This window comes from Carassius gibelio, chromosome A21 (assembly GCF_023724105.1).
Source record: "Carassius gibelio isolate Cgi1373 ecotype wild population from Czech Republic chromosome A21, carGib1.2-hapl.c, whole genome shotgun sequence".
In the NCBI taxonomy this organism is placed as follows: domain Eukaryota; kingdom Metazoa; phylum Chordata; class Actinopteri; order Cypriniformes; family Cyprinidae; genus Carassius; species Carassius gibelio.
The window spans coordinates 22,200,881-22,219,894 of NC_068391.1; the positions used below are offsets into that span (position 1 = coordinate 22,200,881).

Genomic DNA, 19,014 nt, shown 5'->3' on the forward strand with positions numbered 1-19,014 from the left:
GTCACTGCAATTACAAATATTGGCCTGATTTATTGATACCGATAGCATTTTCTCTAGCAGCACATAATCATTTCCACATGGATTCCAATGCCTTGCTGTACCCATGACTATATAAGGGTATTTTCCCAGCTTCTCGACCTTCTCCCAATGCTAATTCACAGCTACATACTCACAACACATTCCTAGGCTGAAGAAATACTTTCGGGTATTCGCAACTCCAGATCTCTTCCAGTCTTTCAATGTGATGACTAAACAAGCAGAGGGAATGATGTCACAATTTTGTAGCTGCAGGTCAAAGAGCAACATAACTCGGATAACTCCCTCTCCCAGGTCTGGCAGAGCAGTTGATTGGCCTCTGGAATAGTTTGGGAATGCACCATCTAAAGTCTTTTTGAAAAGGCAGCTTCTGATTACAGGCCATAGATTTTCTAGAGATTTGCATATGATTTATATGCCTCATAGACATTCTCTAAAGCGTCATCAATTCAAGTTTATTTGTTCGGCCTGTCCCTGAAACAGGAGCATGATGTTAGTTATTTTAATCCAGGAAGAACTCAAGAGGTTTCTCTTTGAGAAAACTTGTGGTCTTGGCTAACCATAACCACCTCGTCTCAAGGACACCACATTAATAAGTCTTTGTTCATCATTCTTCCTTGAAGCGTCTTGCATTTGCAACTTGTTGTTGAGGATGCTTATTCATACACTGTGGCATTCATACAAACTAATAATGAAGTTTGTATGAATGTTTGTATGAACTAACTTTGAAGAGTTGTTGCTCTTGTGCACTGTAGACTCTTTTGCAATTTCATCTTGGTGACATCTTGGTGTTTGTACTACAATTGATTGTATTCTTCATTAGAAGTTTCTGGAATAAACAAATTACTTCCGACATAGAAAATGTCTTCTGTCCCAGATCCAGGCCCCACAATCACTTTTCGGCAAGAATGACGGCAAGAACTGGATTAAAGACTAGGGCCACACATGGGCCTTGACCGGCCCAAATCTCAGCCATTTAATCAGCCTTAACTGGCCCTGAACTGGGCCAAAAGATGTTTTATTATTGGTACCAATTCTCAGCCTTAAGTAAACCAGAATCCTCCAATCTGAGCCACACTTGAGCTTTATATAGCCTAGACCCAAACCAGACAGGTAGCAGTTTCGGCCCAGATCCGACCCACATCTGGCCCACATCAATTTCACGCAGACCAGATGTGGGCAGAACACTATATTGCTGTCTGGGAATACAGAATCTTAATATTTCATATTATTGCTTTGTATATTACTATTATCGCAGTTATTAATTTTGTGTCATCCGGCCCACATTTGGCCTGCGTGAAATCCATGCAGGCCACATGTGGGCCAGATCTGGGACGACACTGCTTGCTGTCTGGGAATGTACACACAAACTACAGTACATTAAAGTACATTAAACTGAATAGAAAATCAGACTTAAAACCCACACATCATGTAACTGTGCAATAAAAAAGTGTATTGCATTGGTTTTTCTATTTATTTTTATAAAGAACAAATCAACCAATAAAGAGTGAATGTATAAAGTATACAGTCTATAAGAGAAACGTAACCGATAGACAAATGTAACTTAATCATAATCATTTATTGCAGATGTTTCAAAGAGCAGGACCACAGTAATCCAAATGACAATGTATTTCAGTTGCAGTCCTCTCAGGCATAATATAATAGAATTGTGAGGAGCAGATAATAATTTAAATTGTTAAACGCTGAAAATACTATCCCGATCCACTCCATCAAGGCACGCGTTTCTCATTCAAAATACGAATGAAAGGGTACATGCCATTGCCAACATTAGGCCAGCAGTGCCAGCTTTAGGCCACATTTGGGCCAAGTCCATTTGCTATATGGGTTGGGAGCCACTGGATCCTGAAAATCAAACAGAGCCCAGGTCCAATCTCCGATTGGGACACAGATGACACTAGACAGTAGACACTGTCACAAATTAGCATGGTATTACTTGTACTTGTAGGCATGTAACAATGCCCCCTAATCCCTTAAAAAATGTATACAAATATTTGGCTAAGTCGGTTGATATGTTAAACGAATTGTGATGCATCTGGGGGTCAGGGTTTATATGAATGTATCTCTGAGGAGAACTGAATGTTCTCAGAAAAGTTAAGATGGTATTTTCTTTTCATCTTAACTCTGTATAATGCATATTAAATTAGTGTTTGTGAGCGCAGCACTGATTTGCAGGGTTGCTAGGTTATCATAACAAAACCCGGCCGATTGCTACTCAAAACTAGCCCAAAACTAGCCAAATCACATTCCGGGGGGTAAAATCACATTATTGGGGTCACTCCAACCCATGGATATAAAAAACAACCCCCGTGAAACAGTGTGGACTTGTCAACACTACTGCTTTGTTTACAGCGGTAACCAAGGAAATGGTATTGATTCTGTTCTATAAGTGCCACCTGCTGTCAGAGTGTGAATTTACATCTCATGCAGTCCAGTTTTTATTTTGTGCAGATATTTTTGTATAGTTTCATAGCTAAAGTCAGACCATTGTGTTTTTGCTTCAAAATTATTCAATCTAATTTACCACAAAAACTGCTTATGTCGAATTTACGCAGCATCTTTTTTTGGTTTGCGATTGGATAATTTTAAATGGAAGGAGCACAGGCAAATCCTGCATTTGTTTACATGAAAATATTTATTGTATTTGTATTATTTATTTATTTATTAGATTTAGGATTTGTTTAAAAATTTCAGTTGAGTTATGTTATTTGACACATTTCAATTTCACAAAGAAATGTGCAGTATGTTTTGCTCACTTACCAGCAATTCACCAGTAATGTTACAACTGGCAAATAGCTGGAGCTGATTTACTGGTATTAATAAAATACCAATAAATCAGACCTTTATTTTACTGGTAATTTTCTAGAAAAGGCTATATGCGTGAAAACCCCTAAAAAGATTAAAAAAGAACCATGGTATTATTTGAAAGCATCTTGTTAATACCATGGCACATTTAATAACATGAAGCTCTGCCAGGTCGTCCATGCCAACATTCCTTTGCAGTGGTTAAAGATGTACCAAAATCTTTTAACATTGAATATTGTCTTGTTTCCTTTGGAAATGGGTTTCATATTGACTGTAATGTTTTAAACAAACAAGCGAAGAATTTAAATCATGAACACACCCCTAGTGAGTTGATTTACATACTGTCACAGTTTAAAATGTTTGTGATTGTTTGAGTGGCAGACTAAAGGCTTTTATTACAGCACTCTTCACAGAGATGCCGAGAGATGCTGTGCAACTAAGCTTCGGCCCTGTATGCCCAAAACAGGGCCAACAAACCTGCAGCCCTGCCCTCAGCACATTTTTCCAGTCACTTATTTCCTTTGCAACAAGGAACCTTATGTAATGATGTTCAGAAAATGAACCAGGTTTTGTGATCATATTTCCTGGAGGAATATTTGTAGTAGTCAGCATAAGGCTTTTCCATCCATGATGGTTTTTACCAAAAGTTTTTTTCCATATGTGTTAAAAATATGATCCAGTTTTTTTAAAACACTTTTGCCTGGTTCGTCAGGAAACCGTGGTGCATCAAGATCTGGAATGATCATTAGCTGCACAATATACTAATGTTATTACTGCAGCTTTCTCTTTTGTCACAGTCATTATTTCTTAGCATTACACAGCTGCTGGATATTTCTAGAACATTAGCAAATAAATCTCCAAAATCTCCACAGTCATGAGAGCAATGCCCAGCAGCAAGTTGTGGCAGTTCAGCCAATTTAGGTACTGCATAGAGGAACAGTATTCCCCTATGCATTTTATGGGAATTTTTGGTTGCCATGACAACAGTGTGTTATATCATGAATCTCTGTGTACAGGGAACGTCACTTCTGTATTTACACTTAAACTTAGAGGCCTTCTAGAATAATTGATGTTTCAATTTTAAGATTAAGTGATGTTTCCTCTAGCCAATTATTTTATATTTTAGTCAAAACTGTACTATGCACTATGCACTCTGTAAAACAGAGTTGATGTGTTTTACAACTGAAAATGAGCTATAGTCTGATTAGATTGCTTTTGACTGGACCGAGTTGTAACAGGACAACTCAAGGCAGCAGTTTGCACTCATACTGACAAATAGACATTGACATGCACATTTATAAACACAAATGCCATGCTTGAATGAAAATGACCTACTTGTTCCACAAGAACAATCTGCAGTTGGACCAAATTTCTGGGGGCATTCCACTCCATTTCAAAGCCCAAGAGATGTTTTCAAATCACATGCTTTTACACTGTCATAGTTTTATCTAGTCTGGAATAATTTGTCTCTTTTAAGTTTAAATGATGGAATAACAGTGTATATTTAATTTCAATAGCAACTTTATGCTTTCTTTAATGAGATAGTTCACCCAAAAATGTAAATTCTGCCATCATTTTCTCACCCTCAAGCTGCTCCAAACCATTATGAATTACTTTCTTCTGCTGAACACAAAAGAAGAAATTTTGAAGAATTTGGATAACCAAACAGTTGATGTTCTCCATTGACTTCCATAGTATTTTTTCCATGGTATGGTTGGTTACCTATTTTTCCAGAATATCTTCTTTTATGTTCAACAGAAGAAATAAACTGAAGAAAGAAAAAAACTTGAACGTGGGTAAATGATGACAGAATAATTTTTTTGGGGTGAACTGTCCCTTTAAGAAAGTTAATCTTATAATAATAATAATAATAATAATAATAATATTTTCACACAAAAAAAAAAAGTCTGCTTGTTCGGTGTCTTAATGGTTAAAAACATTAAACTAAACATTATTGCTATTTCATTTTATTTGATTCACAGCCAATATAATAATAATAATAATAATAATAATAATATTTTAATATAGCTGCAAGCAGCGGTTCAAGCATTTACCAGGGCTTAAAATGTGCTAAGGATTTAAGCTCTAGGCCAACCTGGATGTATGGCTGACAGTAGAACACATCTAAAATGGAGAATAGGCTCACACACACACACACACACACACACACACACACACACACACAGAAATGGAATCGTTAAACTATTATATTAATAATTATTAAGAATGCTTACACACACACACACACACACATAAAGGGCTACTACTACTACTACTACACACACACACACACATACACAGATAGTCTTCTCTTTTTAAGTTTGTATGTCATTGGCAGGTTTCATTGTAATCATAATCTGGCATAACTGTAAAAACTAATATTTCAACCAAATGCTAAACTTTGATTCAATGTGATTTTAAATGTTATTGCAGTGAATTTAAAATGTGTACAAGCAAATGACAAAAACAAATGAACAGTAACGTTTTATTCATTTAATGAGCCCATTATTGGCCTCCGCCATCTAGTGGTTATGAATGCAATTTCTCATGCAGCACTGTGTTTTTAAGTTTTAACACTATTATAGTGTTATTTTTTGCCCAATCTCTCTAAAAATTTACGTTTGTTTAGAATGAATGCAAATTTAATGAATGTGTGAATATATGATCTTTTTTTTTAGCGCCACATGTATAGTTTGATCCCCATGAAACTTTGCATGCTTATTAAGAGTCATCTGACATATGTTCTCACTAAGTTTTATAAAGTTTTTGTTTAGGTTTTATAGGCTTTGGGGTATGTTTGCCCACTAAATGAGCCCTTATAACTAACCAAAGTTCTAAATTTTTTCGATAATTATTGATCTAGAGAGTCCACAGAATATTACTGCAGTGGTATGATTATGATCGGGTGAAAAACCTAGGACTAGTTCGCAAAAGTAGATTTTTTACATATTGGTGAATAATTAATGAATGATTTGATTGACAGCAATGGTTCTTGAGGCAAAGTATTTTGGCATTATTAGGAGATCTATCAAATTGTATGCATATTGTGTGGATATGTCAAACATGATTACAAAGCCCAAAAATCTCTTAGCTCCAACTAGTGGCCGATTTCTTTCAAAATTCTTACAGACCTTTAGGGCCATTAGTTGAATGTGCACACCAAGTTTGGAGTTCTGATCAACCTCCGTTAACCCTGTCAAATAGGTGTTTAAATTTTTTGGCCAATGGCGGCCATGTTTTTTTTAGATACACGAATGACCAGCCAAACTATTAAAAATAGTGCAACTTATAGTCCGGAAAATACGGTACACATGCGTATTGAGTTTAGTGAAATTATCTCATTTTGTTCAAGAGTTATAGCTAAAATAACATTTGGTTAATGTTAGAATAGATGCTTTTTGGTGCGTTTCGCGTAAGAATCAAAATTTCAAAAATTTTTTTCGATAATTCTTGATATTCAGTGTCCAGAAAATATTTCTGCAGTGGTTTGGTTCTGATCGGGTGAAAAACCTAGGACTAGTTCGTAAAAGTAGGATTTAACTCAATTTTCAGAGAAAACGCTGCGCCGTAGAGCAAAAAAAGGCGGTGTGCACTTTTGTTTGGGCTAACCCAAGGATTGCAACGATGTCATGTTTTTGAGAATGGTTTACGACTTGCATACTACGTTGTGTGTGTGTGTGTGGACCATTGTGAGACATCTTATTTCTGTCAATACAGACTGGAGCATGAACACACCCCTCTGGCAAATAGACACCCCTGGACCAGCATCGCCATGTTAACAGCAGAGATGCTGCTGGCTGCCCTAATGATGCGCTGTTGGGAGTGGAGGAGAGGGCAAGCTTTAACTTGTTCTGAAGCGAGGGTAGAGAATACATGTGTTTTCGTGTGTTGCTCTGTGTCTGTATGTGTTTGTGTACAAAATCAGCTGAAATTACACATGGAATCAGATTATTGCTACTTAAGTATGTATTTGGTTTGTATGTACATTCTTCAAAATTTGTCATGAGCTGTGTCTGTGTGCTGTCCTCCTGTGAAATGCTATCATGGCAGGCTGCTGGGACAGTTTGGCTTTGGGTAGCAGATGTCTGGAGTGGTCCATCTCTTTCTCAAATTCTGTTATTGATTTTTCTTTTTTTGCCCTCTGTCTCATCACCCCTCCCCCATCTCCCCTTCCTTGAATTTGTCCTTTCTTTTGTGGTAAAGGCAGGGAGCATCCTGTCATGAGTAAGTCAGCAGCTTTTCACTTCTAGCAATGAACACTTTTTCTGTGGAGGTTGATCTTAAATTATTGATTTAGGGATTTTAAGATGGGATAAGAGAAGGTGATGAGACTTTAACTGTATTAAAACAATTGTTTAAATATATCGGTGGGAAACATATACGCCTGAAAAAAGTTTTTATTATTTACTTCAAATATTAGGCATAACAAATATTGAGTTGTGTTGTACTGACTCTTGCATTTCCCAAAGTATATGTGGTCTTTTAGATTTTGTATTTGAAATTGGATTTATTCACCAATTTGTTGCATTCGTGCCTAAAATTGTCATATGGTGTGACATAAAAGTTATTCTATATAAAATGAAAATGGAATATACTCTGCCTAAGTAACTAATTTTTAAAGATTAAACATTTATTTTGTGCAGATTCATTAGATTTTGTATTGTTTTTCTAAATCATAATGCAAAGTAAGTAATCTCTTCTCAGCCTTTCCAGATATTTTAGATTAATTATGTAAAACCCAGTTATAAATCTATGAAAATGCTTGTGACTCTTGCTGATACTATTTCTCTTGTGTTCCACTGACTTTTTTATGATTTATAATTAAGAAAGTATTTTTACTGGCACAATTCTGAATGTCACACCAAATTATATAGAGTCACGCTATATGATGAAATGCGCCACTCCACATTTGTCAACGCAAAAAACTGTATTTTATTTACATTCAATTAATTCAATTCAGTTAACATTAATAAGACAAAAAAAAACATACTAACATTGTCTTAAAACTTTTTAAATTATAAGAAACTCAGAAATATGAGTAAATCAAACACCATCTAATTTCAATAACATTCAACATGAACAATTTAAAATTAGAGTAGAGTGTGTGTTGTAACAACAATTCTAATCAATTTACAATTAGTTGAATGTTTTAGATTGAAAATTCATGATTTGAAATGGTCTAGAGTCAGCAGATTTTCTAATTTTAAATGAGATTGGAGGAAATTCCAATCAAACGGCCCTGCATACATAAAAGACTTCTTACCTAGCTCAGTTCGGGTAAAAGGAACAGAAAGAGTATAAAAGTTTTGCAAATGAAGAAAATAATTATTGATAATTTTCTGTTGCATAAGACAACAAAGATAAGAAGGCAACAATCCCAAGATGGCTTTGTAAGTAATTAAGTACCAGTGCGTTTTTCTTCTGGTAGACAGAAGAGGCCAACCTACTCTGTGATTCAAGGTGCAATGATGAGTTGTGGATTTACAATTTGATATAAACCTTAGAGCACCATGATAAACGGCATCTAAGGAAGAGAGAAGATAAGAAGGTGCAAACTGATATACAACATCACCGTAATCAAGGACAGGGAGAAAAGTAGCAGAGACTAATTTCTTTTTTACATTAAAAGAAAAGCAAAACTTGTTCCTGAAATAAAACCCAAGCTTGATTTTCAGTTTATTCTTCAGTTGAGTGATATGAGAGCTAAAAGATAGGGCATCATTAATTATGATGCCTAGATATTTGTACTCTTTTACTAATTCAATCACTGTACCTTGAAAGGTCTGAAGAGATACTAAATTATTTTCAAATTATTATTTTTTTGAATTGGAAAATACCATATACTTTGTTTTATCAGTATTCGGAACAAGTTTTAAACTGTGAAGCCTTAACTGAATTATGTTAAAGGCTGAGTGAAGCTTAGACAAGGCTTGCTGTCCAGAGGAAGCGCTGCTATACACGACAGAATCATCGGCATAAAAATGAAAGTCGGCATCCTGAATGTCATAATCAAGGCTATTTATATAATTGGTGAATAAAAGGGGCCCCAGCACCGATCCTTGGGGAACACCTTTGGAAATCTCTAATGAATCAGATTGTTTACCTTCGGCTTGAACACACTGGGTTCTTCTACTCAGATAGTTTTAAAACCAAGGAATAACGTGACTTGATAAACCAACAACCTTCAATCTGTGCAGCAATATTCCATGATCCACTGTATCGAAAGCCTTTGATAAATCAATAAAAAGCGAGGCACAAAATTCACCATTATCCATTGACCCTACAATATCATTTAAAGGGGGGGTGAAATGCTCGTTTTCACTCAATATCCTGTCAATCTTGAGTACCTATAGAGTAGTACTGCATCCTTCATAACTCCAAAAAGTCTTTAGTTTTATTATATTCATAAGAGAAAGATAGTCTGTACCGATTTTTCCCGGAAAAACACGACCGACTGGAGGCGTGACGTGTGGGCGGAGCTAAAAAATCACGAGCGCCAGTAGGCTTTTGCGTTGAGAGCATTTGGAATTTGGACATTATCGTGAGGACAAAACCATCATCCAAAACAAACCATGGCTAACAGTCAGATTCAGCCGTTTATTTATGATCCAGAATCAGATCCCGAGGCTGAAACTGAACGAGAGCAGCAGCAGCAACGACTCGCTCCGAGCGGGGCTCGAACCCGGGTCGCTGGCATGGGAGGCGGATGCACTAACAAGGAGGCAGAGATATTTTAAGCAGTTTTACTCACCGCCTGCGGTTCCAACATACAATTGTGACCCTTTTTCATTGGGATTGCATCATCCTTAAGAAATAAACCATAAGCAAATCCGTCGTCAAACTGGGCCTTGTTTGTAAAACAAGCATCTTCGAAATGCAGGGAACAAACACAAACACTTGCACAACTTCGTTGATGCTCTGTAAAAATAAACTCCGTCCACTGGTCCCTTAATGCTGTTTTTTTTTTTTTTTGGTAGTCTGTGCAGGGTTGTCTTGCCCTGGCAACCAAAAACACACTCCTTTTGTGACATTTCGCGACGCTCTCGCTCTGATCAGTGTGTTCAGCCTCTCAGTGCTCTGCTATAAGGGAGCTCGCGCTCTTCCGGCAGACGTGCCCTTAGGACCCATATAAGGAAATTCCGCTCCATCTAACGTCACACAGAGCCATACTCGAAAAAAACTTTCCGAAACTTGTGGCAAACCGGAAGGAGTATTTTTGGAACAGAAATACTCCTTCAAACGTACAACTTAATTTTTGAAACTTTGTCCATGTTTAGCATGGGAATCCAACTCTTTAACAGTGTAAAAAACTCAGTATGCATGAAATAGCATTTCACCCCCCCTTTAAAACTTTCAAAATAGCCGTTGTAGTACTGTGTTTTTTGCGAAACCCAGATTGATTGATAGACAACACTCTGTTTGCATTCAAATAACATGTCAACTGTTCACTAATAAATATTAGTAAAACCAGATACAGTATAAAACATACAATGTATCATTTGCCTATGAATTATACAATTAATCTTGAGACCTCCTCTCTCCTTGCATGGTCAGGATCGCGTCTTTCCCTGTATTTTTTTTTTTTTTGTCCTCTCTTTACCTGAGATTTCTGCCTGACAGACAAAACATTGCATCTTTTAATAGACAAAGCATTGCAAATATGGTAAAACATGGTTACATTAAGTATAAAATTTAAAAGAAATACATTAATTGTATGGGTAATTTAATGTTCACTATTACATTCATTGAATATGTTTTGAATAGTTATTTATTTATCATTTAAAAAGGTGTATGTAATATTGTGTGACAAATATATCATATGGTGTGACTTAGAAAAAGAGTCACACCATATGATACAGTGTAACAACATATGACGTTTTGTTCAATTAAGCTAATCTCTTGGTTAACTAAAAACAGCTAGCTTATACTTAGCATGTAAATTGCCACATGGCAGGGATGATTTTTAAGAATTAATAAGTATAATTTGTATAAAAGTGTTTAATTTTTATGTAAAAAAATGTAACACCATAAGACACAAAACACGGACCACTAGTGAGCATATCAGATAAAGAGCTTTTCAATTAAAAATTAAAAAGCCAGAACTCACTTCTTGATCTTTTAAACCCGTCCAGAGATGACACTGCAACTTCCTGGTTGAGTGTTGACTTCTTCACCATAATGATGTCCAAATTATTGCCCGTTCAAAATATAAATTGCAGTGTCACACCATATGATGCCCATTTTTCGGACAAAATGTATTTGGCCATAACTTGCTTTAAAATCATACACAGACATCAACACTTTTTGTGTCTGTTGAAATAGCCTAATTCTGTTACTTAAACTGTAAATTTATCAATTATTTATACTTTTCTGATATATAATGTCATATTAGTAAGGTCACACATACCCCGGACAGTCACACCACATGACAAATTTGATGTTTAGATAAAAAATTTAAGTAGAGGTCTTTAAACACCAACTACAGCTATGGTATGCTGTAATCATATGTTGTCAGAGGAACAACATGAAGATATATATTTTTAAGAAATACTCATTTTTATTAGGTTATGACATCATGGACAGGTAGAATTGCATGTCATGTCTCCCACCCATATCTATAATTTATTTATTAGGTTATTAGTCAATATTAAATTGGTACTTTACATAAATCTAACATCAAGTTGTTAAGTTAAAATTAATATAAATGTATAAGAGTAGAGATACATTTTTAATGTCTTTATATAAATGTAGGTAATTTTTTCCTTTTAAATATCCTGTATTAATTGATATATTTTTCTTTTTTGTATTCAATATATAATTTAATAGCAATGTGCAAAAATATAGAATTTACATTAAGCAATACACACTATACAGTACAAATGTATATAATTGATTTATTCACAGTATGCAATTTATATCAAACTTAATAGATTTGTGTCTCATATCATCTTAATCAGTCCAAAAAACAGTCCTCTAATATTATCCGATATTAGTGTAAGCTAAATATCCCGATTGTATACTGGTAAAAAGTGTTAAATTAAAAATAACATGTGTATCCTATTTACAGTGAAAACAAGCAAATCTGCCAAAAAAACATGGGCATGCTCCCAAATTGTACTATTACTCAGCAGCAGAATCTTCATTTTCTTATTTTGAGAGGTGTGAATAACAGGACCCTATGTGTGAGAATATGTGCAATTTTCACACATTATATTAAGACTTGGTGACAGCCTGGTTAGGAATCCCTTTGTCATGCTGTGTCCTGCTGACAGCTGTCAGTGTGGTGGCCACGTGTCGCCCTGGCCCATCTAAACTCATGACCCATCCTCCCCAACTCCTCTCCTGCAGCCACTGCCAGATGCTTCCATCTGCTTCTTTCTCTAACCCTTTCTTTCTCTTCCTCGTCTGTTACTTCCCCTCCTTCCAGTCCACAGACGTTTTTAAGAGTACATGCCCTATTTAATTTTCTTAAAAGGATAGTTCATCCAAAAGATATCCATAAAAGTCTCCATATAACTCACAATATTTTTTTACTATTATTATTGTTGTTTTTAAAAAGCTCTAGTTTATTATAACTAAAAATATATGATTGATAATAATAATAATTCTATTTTGCTGTACAACTATATAATTCAAATACTAATATTCATGGCTCTATCAATTTCTTAATTTTTTTAAACTTAAAACCATTAAGCCTTTATTTTGGCAGAAAATCACATGGAGTTTCTCTTTTCTTGGCAACAGCAGATATATATACGCTTCTCATTACAAGTTTAATTATTTGATTAAATCACAGCCTTTGCAATGTGATAACTACACTAAGCCACATCACAATTTTGGTTTAAATCTTTAATAATTCATGCAACCCTAGATGTTGTTTTTATTTTTTCACATATCTAAAATCACAAGTTAATTTTTAGAAGAGTGTCATATTGCAAGCTATACTACCATTCTGATGTGGACTGCCTGAGAAATAAAACTGCAGTGATTAATTTGAATGTTGCTGGATGGGATCAACAGCAGGGTGACAGTGAGCTGCATGATTCTTTCTTTTCTGTCAAGGTAGCATATCATGCCCCGTAGTGCTTTCTCCATGCTTTTTTAGGAGCACTATCAAATCTGTCTTCTGTCTTTCCTGCAGCATTTATCTTTCATTCAATCACTAATTTATTTGGATTAAAGCCCAAAATTAAAACCACTCCCCCAATTCTTTTAATTTCCTCGTATTTATTTCTACATCCTGCTAGAATAACTGTTTTATTTCTCTTAATTCTGTCTTTTCATCACATGTGCACTCACTTTAGAGAAAATTACCTATGTCTTGTTTCTCAAAGAGGCAAGATGTATTACACATGTGGTATCAGTTTGTAAGGCTGTAGGCAACATTTCCGAAATGTTTGATTGCTTTGGCTTCCTGGAAAAAAGTGCCCTGTCATGGGTATGGGGCAGATTGGACACGGCGACCCTCTGAGAAACAATCGGATTAGTATCCCCTGCTAAGGCGTGTGGCAGAGTAATTATAATGACATGGTTGAGAATGAATTCCAAAGCCTAGAATAGAACTAAGTGCAGCAATGCCGAATTTCCCAAATTCCATGCACATTCTTTTCTCTTCCTTTGGGATACCTTTTAATTTTGTCGTTTCTGTGTCTGCTATGTAACCAACAATGAGAAAAATCACTTACCTAAGCTTTACTTAAACCATTCACATCTTTATAGTATCAGGATCAGTGATATACAAGGTTGTTCAAATAATGAAACATTTAATAAATATTTAAAATTTAGATTAAAACACTAGAAATGTGCCAAGTTCTTGTATTCATCATATATTCAACAATGGCAGAACACATTATTGGGACTGTTCTACCTTCCTTTCAAGATCTGCACTGTCATGGGTTAAGAAATGGGCTCAGAGGATTGTATGAGATCCTTTAAACCCTGCATTCAATCTCTTTAGACTTTTCCTTGTATGTTATTCATACCTGGCCAAGAATTGTTGTTGTTTTTTTAAAAAAATATGATTTTAAAGAATTTTTATTTTAATGAAAAGATTCAATTTAATGAAAAGAACAACATTTTAATATATTTTTTGGGAGGTAAAATATTATGAATTTTTTTGGGAGTTACACTCCTTGACATTTTAAAACCTGAATTAATTTTGCCATGTCATTAAAAGATCAAATTATCTATAGACTTTTTGATTTTGATATACAGTCATGAATCGTGTCTAAAGTCGTGCCCCTTTTATGATATCAATGTTTATTTTTGTCATGTTATTATACTGTTTCATTTTTTTATTTTGTACGTTTTTTTCATTTTTTTTTACTTATTGGTGGCATTACATTACTTTTTTTTCTTTACTAAATATTTTAAAACATTAATAATCATTGAAGCAGTTTTGTTTAAAATATAAACATTATTTCAATAAACCATTATTCCAAAAGATAAATAGGTTTTCTATTAAAGAATTTCATTTATTAAATAACATTTAGAATTTGTTTTCTCTGTTGTAATATCAGAATGGTTGGTTAATTTTTAGCTCTATATGGCACCCAAAAATAATCAAAAAGTATGGTAGTTCAGAAATTAAAATTACACTCACAGAAGAGGCGTATTCAAAATATTGATTGTTTTATTCAAAAATATATATGGTTGCATTTTCTTTTATCAAGTAATAAATCATGACAAAAAATTTGCGTCATGTCACTCTAGCAAGGTATGTAGTGTTGATATGGTGAGAATGGAGCAACATTTCATTCACATAAAAGGGAAGTTTTAATTAGCGTGGCTACAGAGAGTTTGTTCACATGATTCCCACCCTGCAAGACAATAGAGGAGGCTTCCCACTCAGGGGCTCAAGCAAATCATGCTTAGCTTCACTCTGGGCTCGTTGACGCACTGAGCCACGTTTCTAGGTCATGAGAGTCTGTTATGAATAATAAAACAAGTCTGCTTTAAATGGAATATTTATAGATGCGAAACAGCAAATTCTGCATCTCCTTTCTTTTTATTTCTGTGATATAGTTTCTGTGACACTGACATTTGCGGAATATGTCAGTGAGTATATAAAATATACTCATGACAGTATTTACCATGAGTATATTTTTTCTTTTACCATGGGGGGATTGCGAGAAAAATCAATGGGGACCCAGTGGCTGGGGGCGCCTGATGGGAACGGTGATATTATATAGAGAGGAAATGGTACGGGGGTAAGTGATGATAGAGGAACTAATGTTGGAGTAAAGGGGAATATTTGGTAAATGCAAGGATTGAGGATTCTGCCCTAGATGTTTAATTGTGGGACCACTCAGACAGAAAACAATTAGAGCATAGTCAAGTAGTTCTATTTGGGTGCTGTAGGGTATATTCCAGTGAACACATGACACATTTCTAGCATCTCTATAATCAACATAATAATTGCAGAATCCAAGTAATCAGATGTGATGGATTGGATTCTATTAACTCTTTCTGTACTGGATACACACAATGCATGACCTTGCACTGGGTGTCAGGGTTATTGTTCTTTCACCATTATTGTGTCTTTCAGTCTCTATATTTTGAGACATGATAAACCACAAACATATGCACAAACTAAAATACTCTTAATAGGACCTAAAATTATGTTCAGTAGAAGTCTCATTCACAACCAACTCATTAGTTCACTTGTATTAGTGGTGCTTTCTGCTTAGGGTTTCCCCCAAGGAACCCCTTTAGCAATGCTCTGGTAACCCCTACAAATTTTCTTCTAAAAGTGTAAATATGGACTATTTTTGGAAAACTCCAAACTTTCAATAGTCTTTGAAACCCACATTAAGACCTGGATTAAAACTCTCAATTCAAATGTATTTTTATTATTATAGCATTACTTTTATTACTTATTCATAAACTTTTTGAAGCATCAAAGTACTTGTGGTTTACAGTAATCCCTCAAATTTCATTAAAAATATCTTCATTTGTATTTCAGAAATGAATGAGGTTTTATGGGAGTTACGACAGAATGCACTATTTGAGTGAGCTGTCGTTTTAAATAAGTTTTAGATAATGACAAGGGTTATCTAAATGTAAAAATAAGGCAAGTTAGCATGCTCAATAAAATATCTCATATCATCCACCTCCAATGAATTGATCAAATCTGTAAAATCGTACCAATATATTTTGCATTACTACTTTAAATACACATTTATTACATTAAATTACATACTACATTTTTTATAAAAAAATAAATAAATAACATAATGAGCATTGGATGCTGTATTTAGGTTTGGCCAATGAATCATGGTAGAAACCATAGGAGAACTGCCCCCTGACTAAGCCTGGTTTCTCCCAAGGTTTTTTTCTCCATTTTTGTCAACGATGGAGTTTTGGTTCCTTGCCTCTGTCACCTTTGGCCTGGTTAATTAGGGACGCTTAATTTCTGTCAATATTGTCCTTTTGATTGACCAGATTTGATTGACCACTATTGGAAGAGATCTGAGCTGTATGATTACATCATCAGTGAACTGACTTCATTTGACGTCATGAAGTAACATTTACCTAAGCAAACTGTGTTTAATTATGGATTTGGGGAATGGAGATTAATTGATCATTGCACACTAACATTTCTGTCATTATAACACTAGGTGACATCCAAATCACCCACCTGACCTTCAACTACACTGTTTCGCTTTTGAGATATTTGTTCATTTTGTTCTAGCACTATCAACATGTAACTTCCATAATTCATATTTCAGATGAGCCGTGCAGTAATTTTACCCTTGGCTGCTTTGAGATGTCTTGATCTCTCTCAGTGCTCTAGATCATTTGCATATGATTGTTTGCATTATAATATGTGTCTCTTTGTAAGCCTGTCAGTATAAAGACTAATAAAGGCTGGAAGAGAGTGTTAAGGGAAATGGAAGTCCTGCATTTTGGATTTGCTGCCCACTCCCTTGGCAGGAGCCAACATATCACAGTTTGGTGTTTAAATCATCCTTGTGCTTTGGACACAATTTTAGCCTTATTGATGCTGAAAGTTAAACATGTTTACAGAACGAAATATCATAGAGTCTAAATCAACCACCTGGCAACACATTTAGAACACCCTAGTAACCAAAATAGCAGTTTGCTAATAAAAAAAAAAACAAAAAAAAAAAAAACAACATACACACACACACACTCAGAACACTTTAATAACCAAATAGCAACACTCTGTTAGCCTTGCACAAGACTTTGGAATCACAACAGGGACTTTCACACTGGTGAAAATACATTTGACTACAAGTGACTTCTGTTCTTCTCTTTGTTGTCTTTACTAGATTAGCACCAAAAACTATTCATTATTCCGTAGTGATGGGGAATGAGATTAGCTATGCACTACAGTATGTTAATGATTACCTAAATTTTTTAAAGAATGAAACATCAAATACTTGTCTTGTTAGAAACACTAGAGTGTATTTTATCTGAGCATACACAATTCATTAATATCTCTAAATATATGTTTAAAATGAACTGTTGTTACCAAAATCCTTCTTATTTAGCAGGTAAGTGTGAGACCGGATGACAATACAGTAGTTTCACTTTTATTAGAAGCATAACAAGTACTGGTGCTCCATATTTTATCCTCCTACACAGAGCTCTCAGATGACAGAGGATAATGCCATTTTATTCTCCGAGCTAACAGCACCCTTGACCCATGCGCACTACTTTGGCCCTCTGGATAGAATGCATTCCCGTCTGTCAGTACGATGGACATGAGTTTTATAAAGAGGTTGTGCATGGGACTGACCTGGAACTAAAAACCTTTTCATTAGTTTGTTTTATTGTGTTTTACGTACTTGCTTCGAACAAACCCCTAACCCTTTTAAATTGGGGCATGTAACTTGTCACATATCAACAATTGTGCCGTGGTCATGAATGACTTGTTGAGGAGAGTTGTGGTTTTATTTTTCTAAATGGCTAGACTTATGATTTTCCCTATGAGAATATTAGCATAAATAATTAATATCACATAATATTTTACATATGATTTCAATGGGTGATTCTATCTATCTATCTATCTATCTATCTATCTATCTATCTATCTATCTATCTATCTATCTATCTATCTATCTATCTATCTATCTATCTATCTATCTATCTATCTATCTATCTATCATTGTCTAATATTGGCCATGATACAATATATATTTAATATATTTTGAAATTGTATTGATTTCTTTCTGTTGTTGTTTATATTCTTGAATATTTGTTTTACTAAAATTATTGTTCTGTTCTGCAGGGCCTTATACACATATGAAGATGACAGTAATGACTTGATCCTGTCTGCTTCAGGAGGTAAGCTACATCTCAACATACTTCCTGTCCAAACATAGATGATCTAATAATAACCAACCAAAATGTAGTCATGCACAAGCAATAATGCTGTCGGCTATGACAGATGACATTCATGTGCATTGTTGATGTAATTTGATTGTGCTAGTGAATGCCACTGTGCGACTGTATCATGACAGAGGCCAAACGCATTAAATGTGATATTAACACTGCTAGTGCTGTGAACAGATACATTACTTTATTCATTTGCAGCATATCTACTGTAAATATTCTTAAAACTCAATGGACTCTAATCCTGCACTCTAAGCACAGATCCTAAACACTGGAGGTAACCATCACTCAGCAGTTCAAATCTCACTGCATTTTCAAACTATTAGAGTGCATCAAGCTGCACATTCTGTTTTCCCTCAGAGCTGCAGGAGGGAAACCTTTCATTTCACACTGATGACAATCATTTAGTCTGTGACTGATGGAAGGTTATTATTAAGGGCAATGTTGATTAGCACAGAGAACACCACTCAGAAGTTGGATTTGTTGTGGAAAGTCTGTTTGCAAGAGATTTCCCGCAATGTTTATTTACAGTATAAAGTTTAACTTTTTTTAGTTTCTGAAGTATTTGTATCTAAAACCATAATTTTGCTGCAGTTTTCAGAAACAATATTATATCTTAGCGATGTAAAAAAGCACATTATGAGAATGATGCCACGCAGAGCAGGGAGATCCATGCATTTTTGCATGAAAACGTATGAGATATTTAACAAATGACGACATAAAAAAATGAAGAAATATAGCTCAGATTTCAAAGCAGAAATGAGACAATTTATACAAGTGCAATTTCAGATTATC

At 34.9% G+C, this 19,014-nt stretch overlaps 1 protein-coding gene across 8 annotated transcripts in view; it reads left to right on the forward strand.

Moving 5' to 3' along the window:
- The window catches only part of LOC127941425 (drebrin), a 76,303-nt gene that overhangs the window by 32,900 nt on the left and 24,389 nt on the right, over window positions 1-19,014 (forward strand). For all 8 annotated transcript variants that reach the window (XM_052536439.1, XM_052536442.1, XM_052536444.1 and 5 more), the window contains exon 2: window positions 18,116-18,171. In XM_052536439.1, the coding sequence (XP_052392399.1) occupies window positions 18,116-18,171 (56 nt within the window). The remainder of the gene's footprint in view (window positions 1-18,115; window positions 18,172-19,014) is intronic.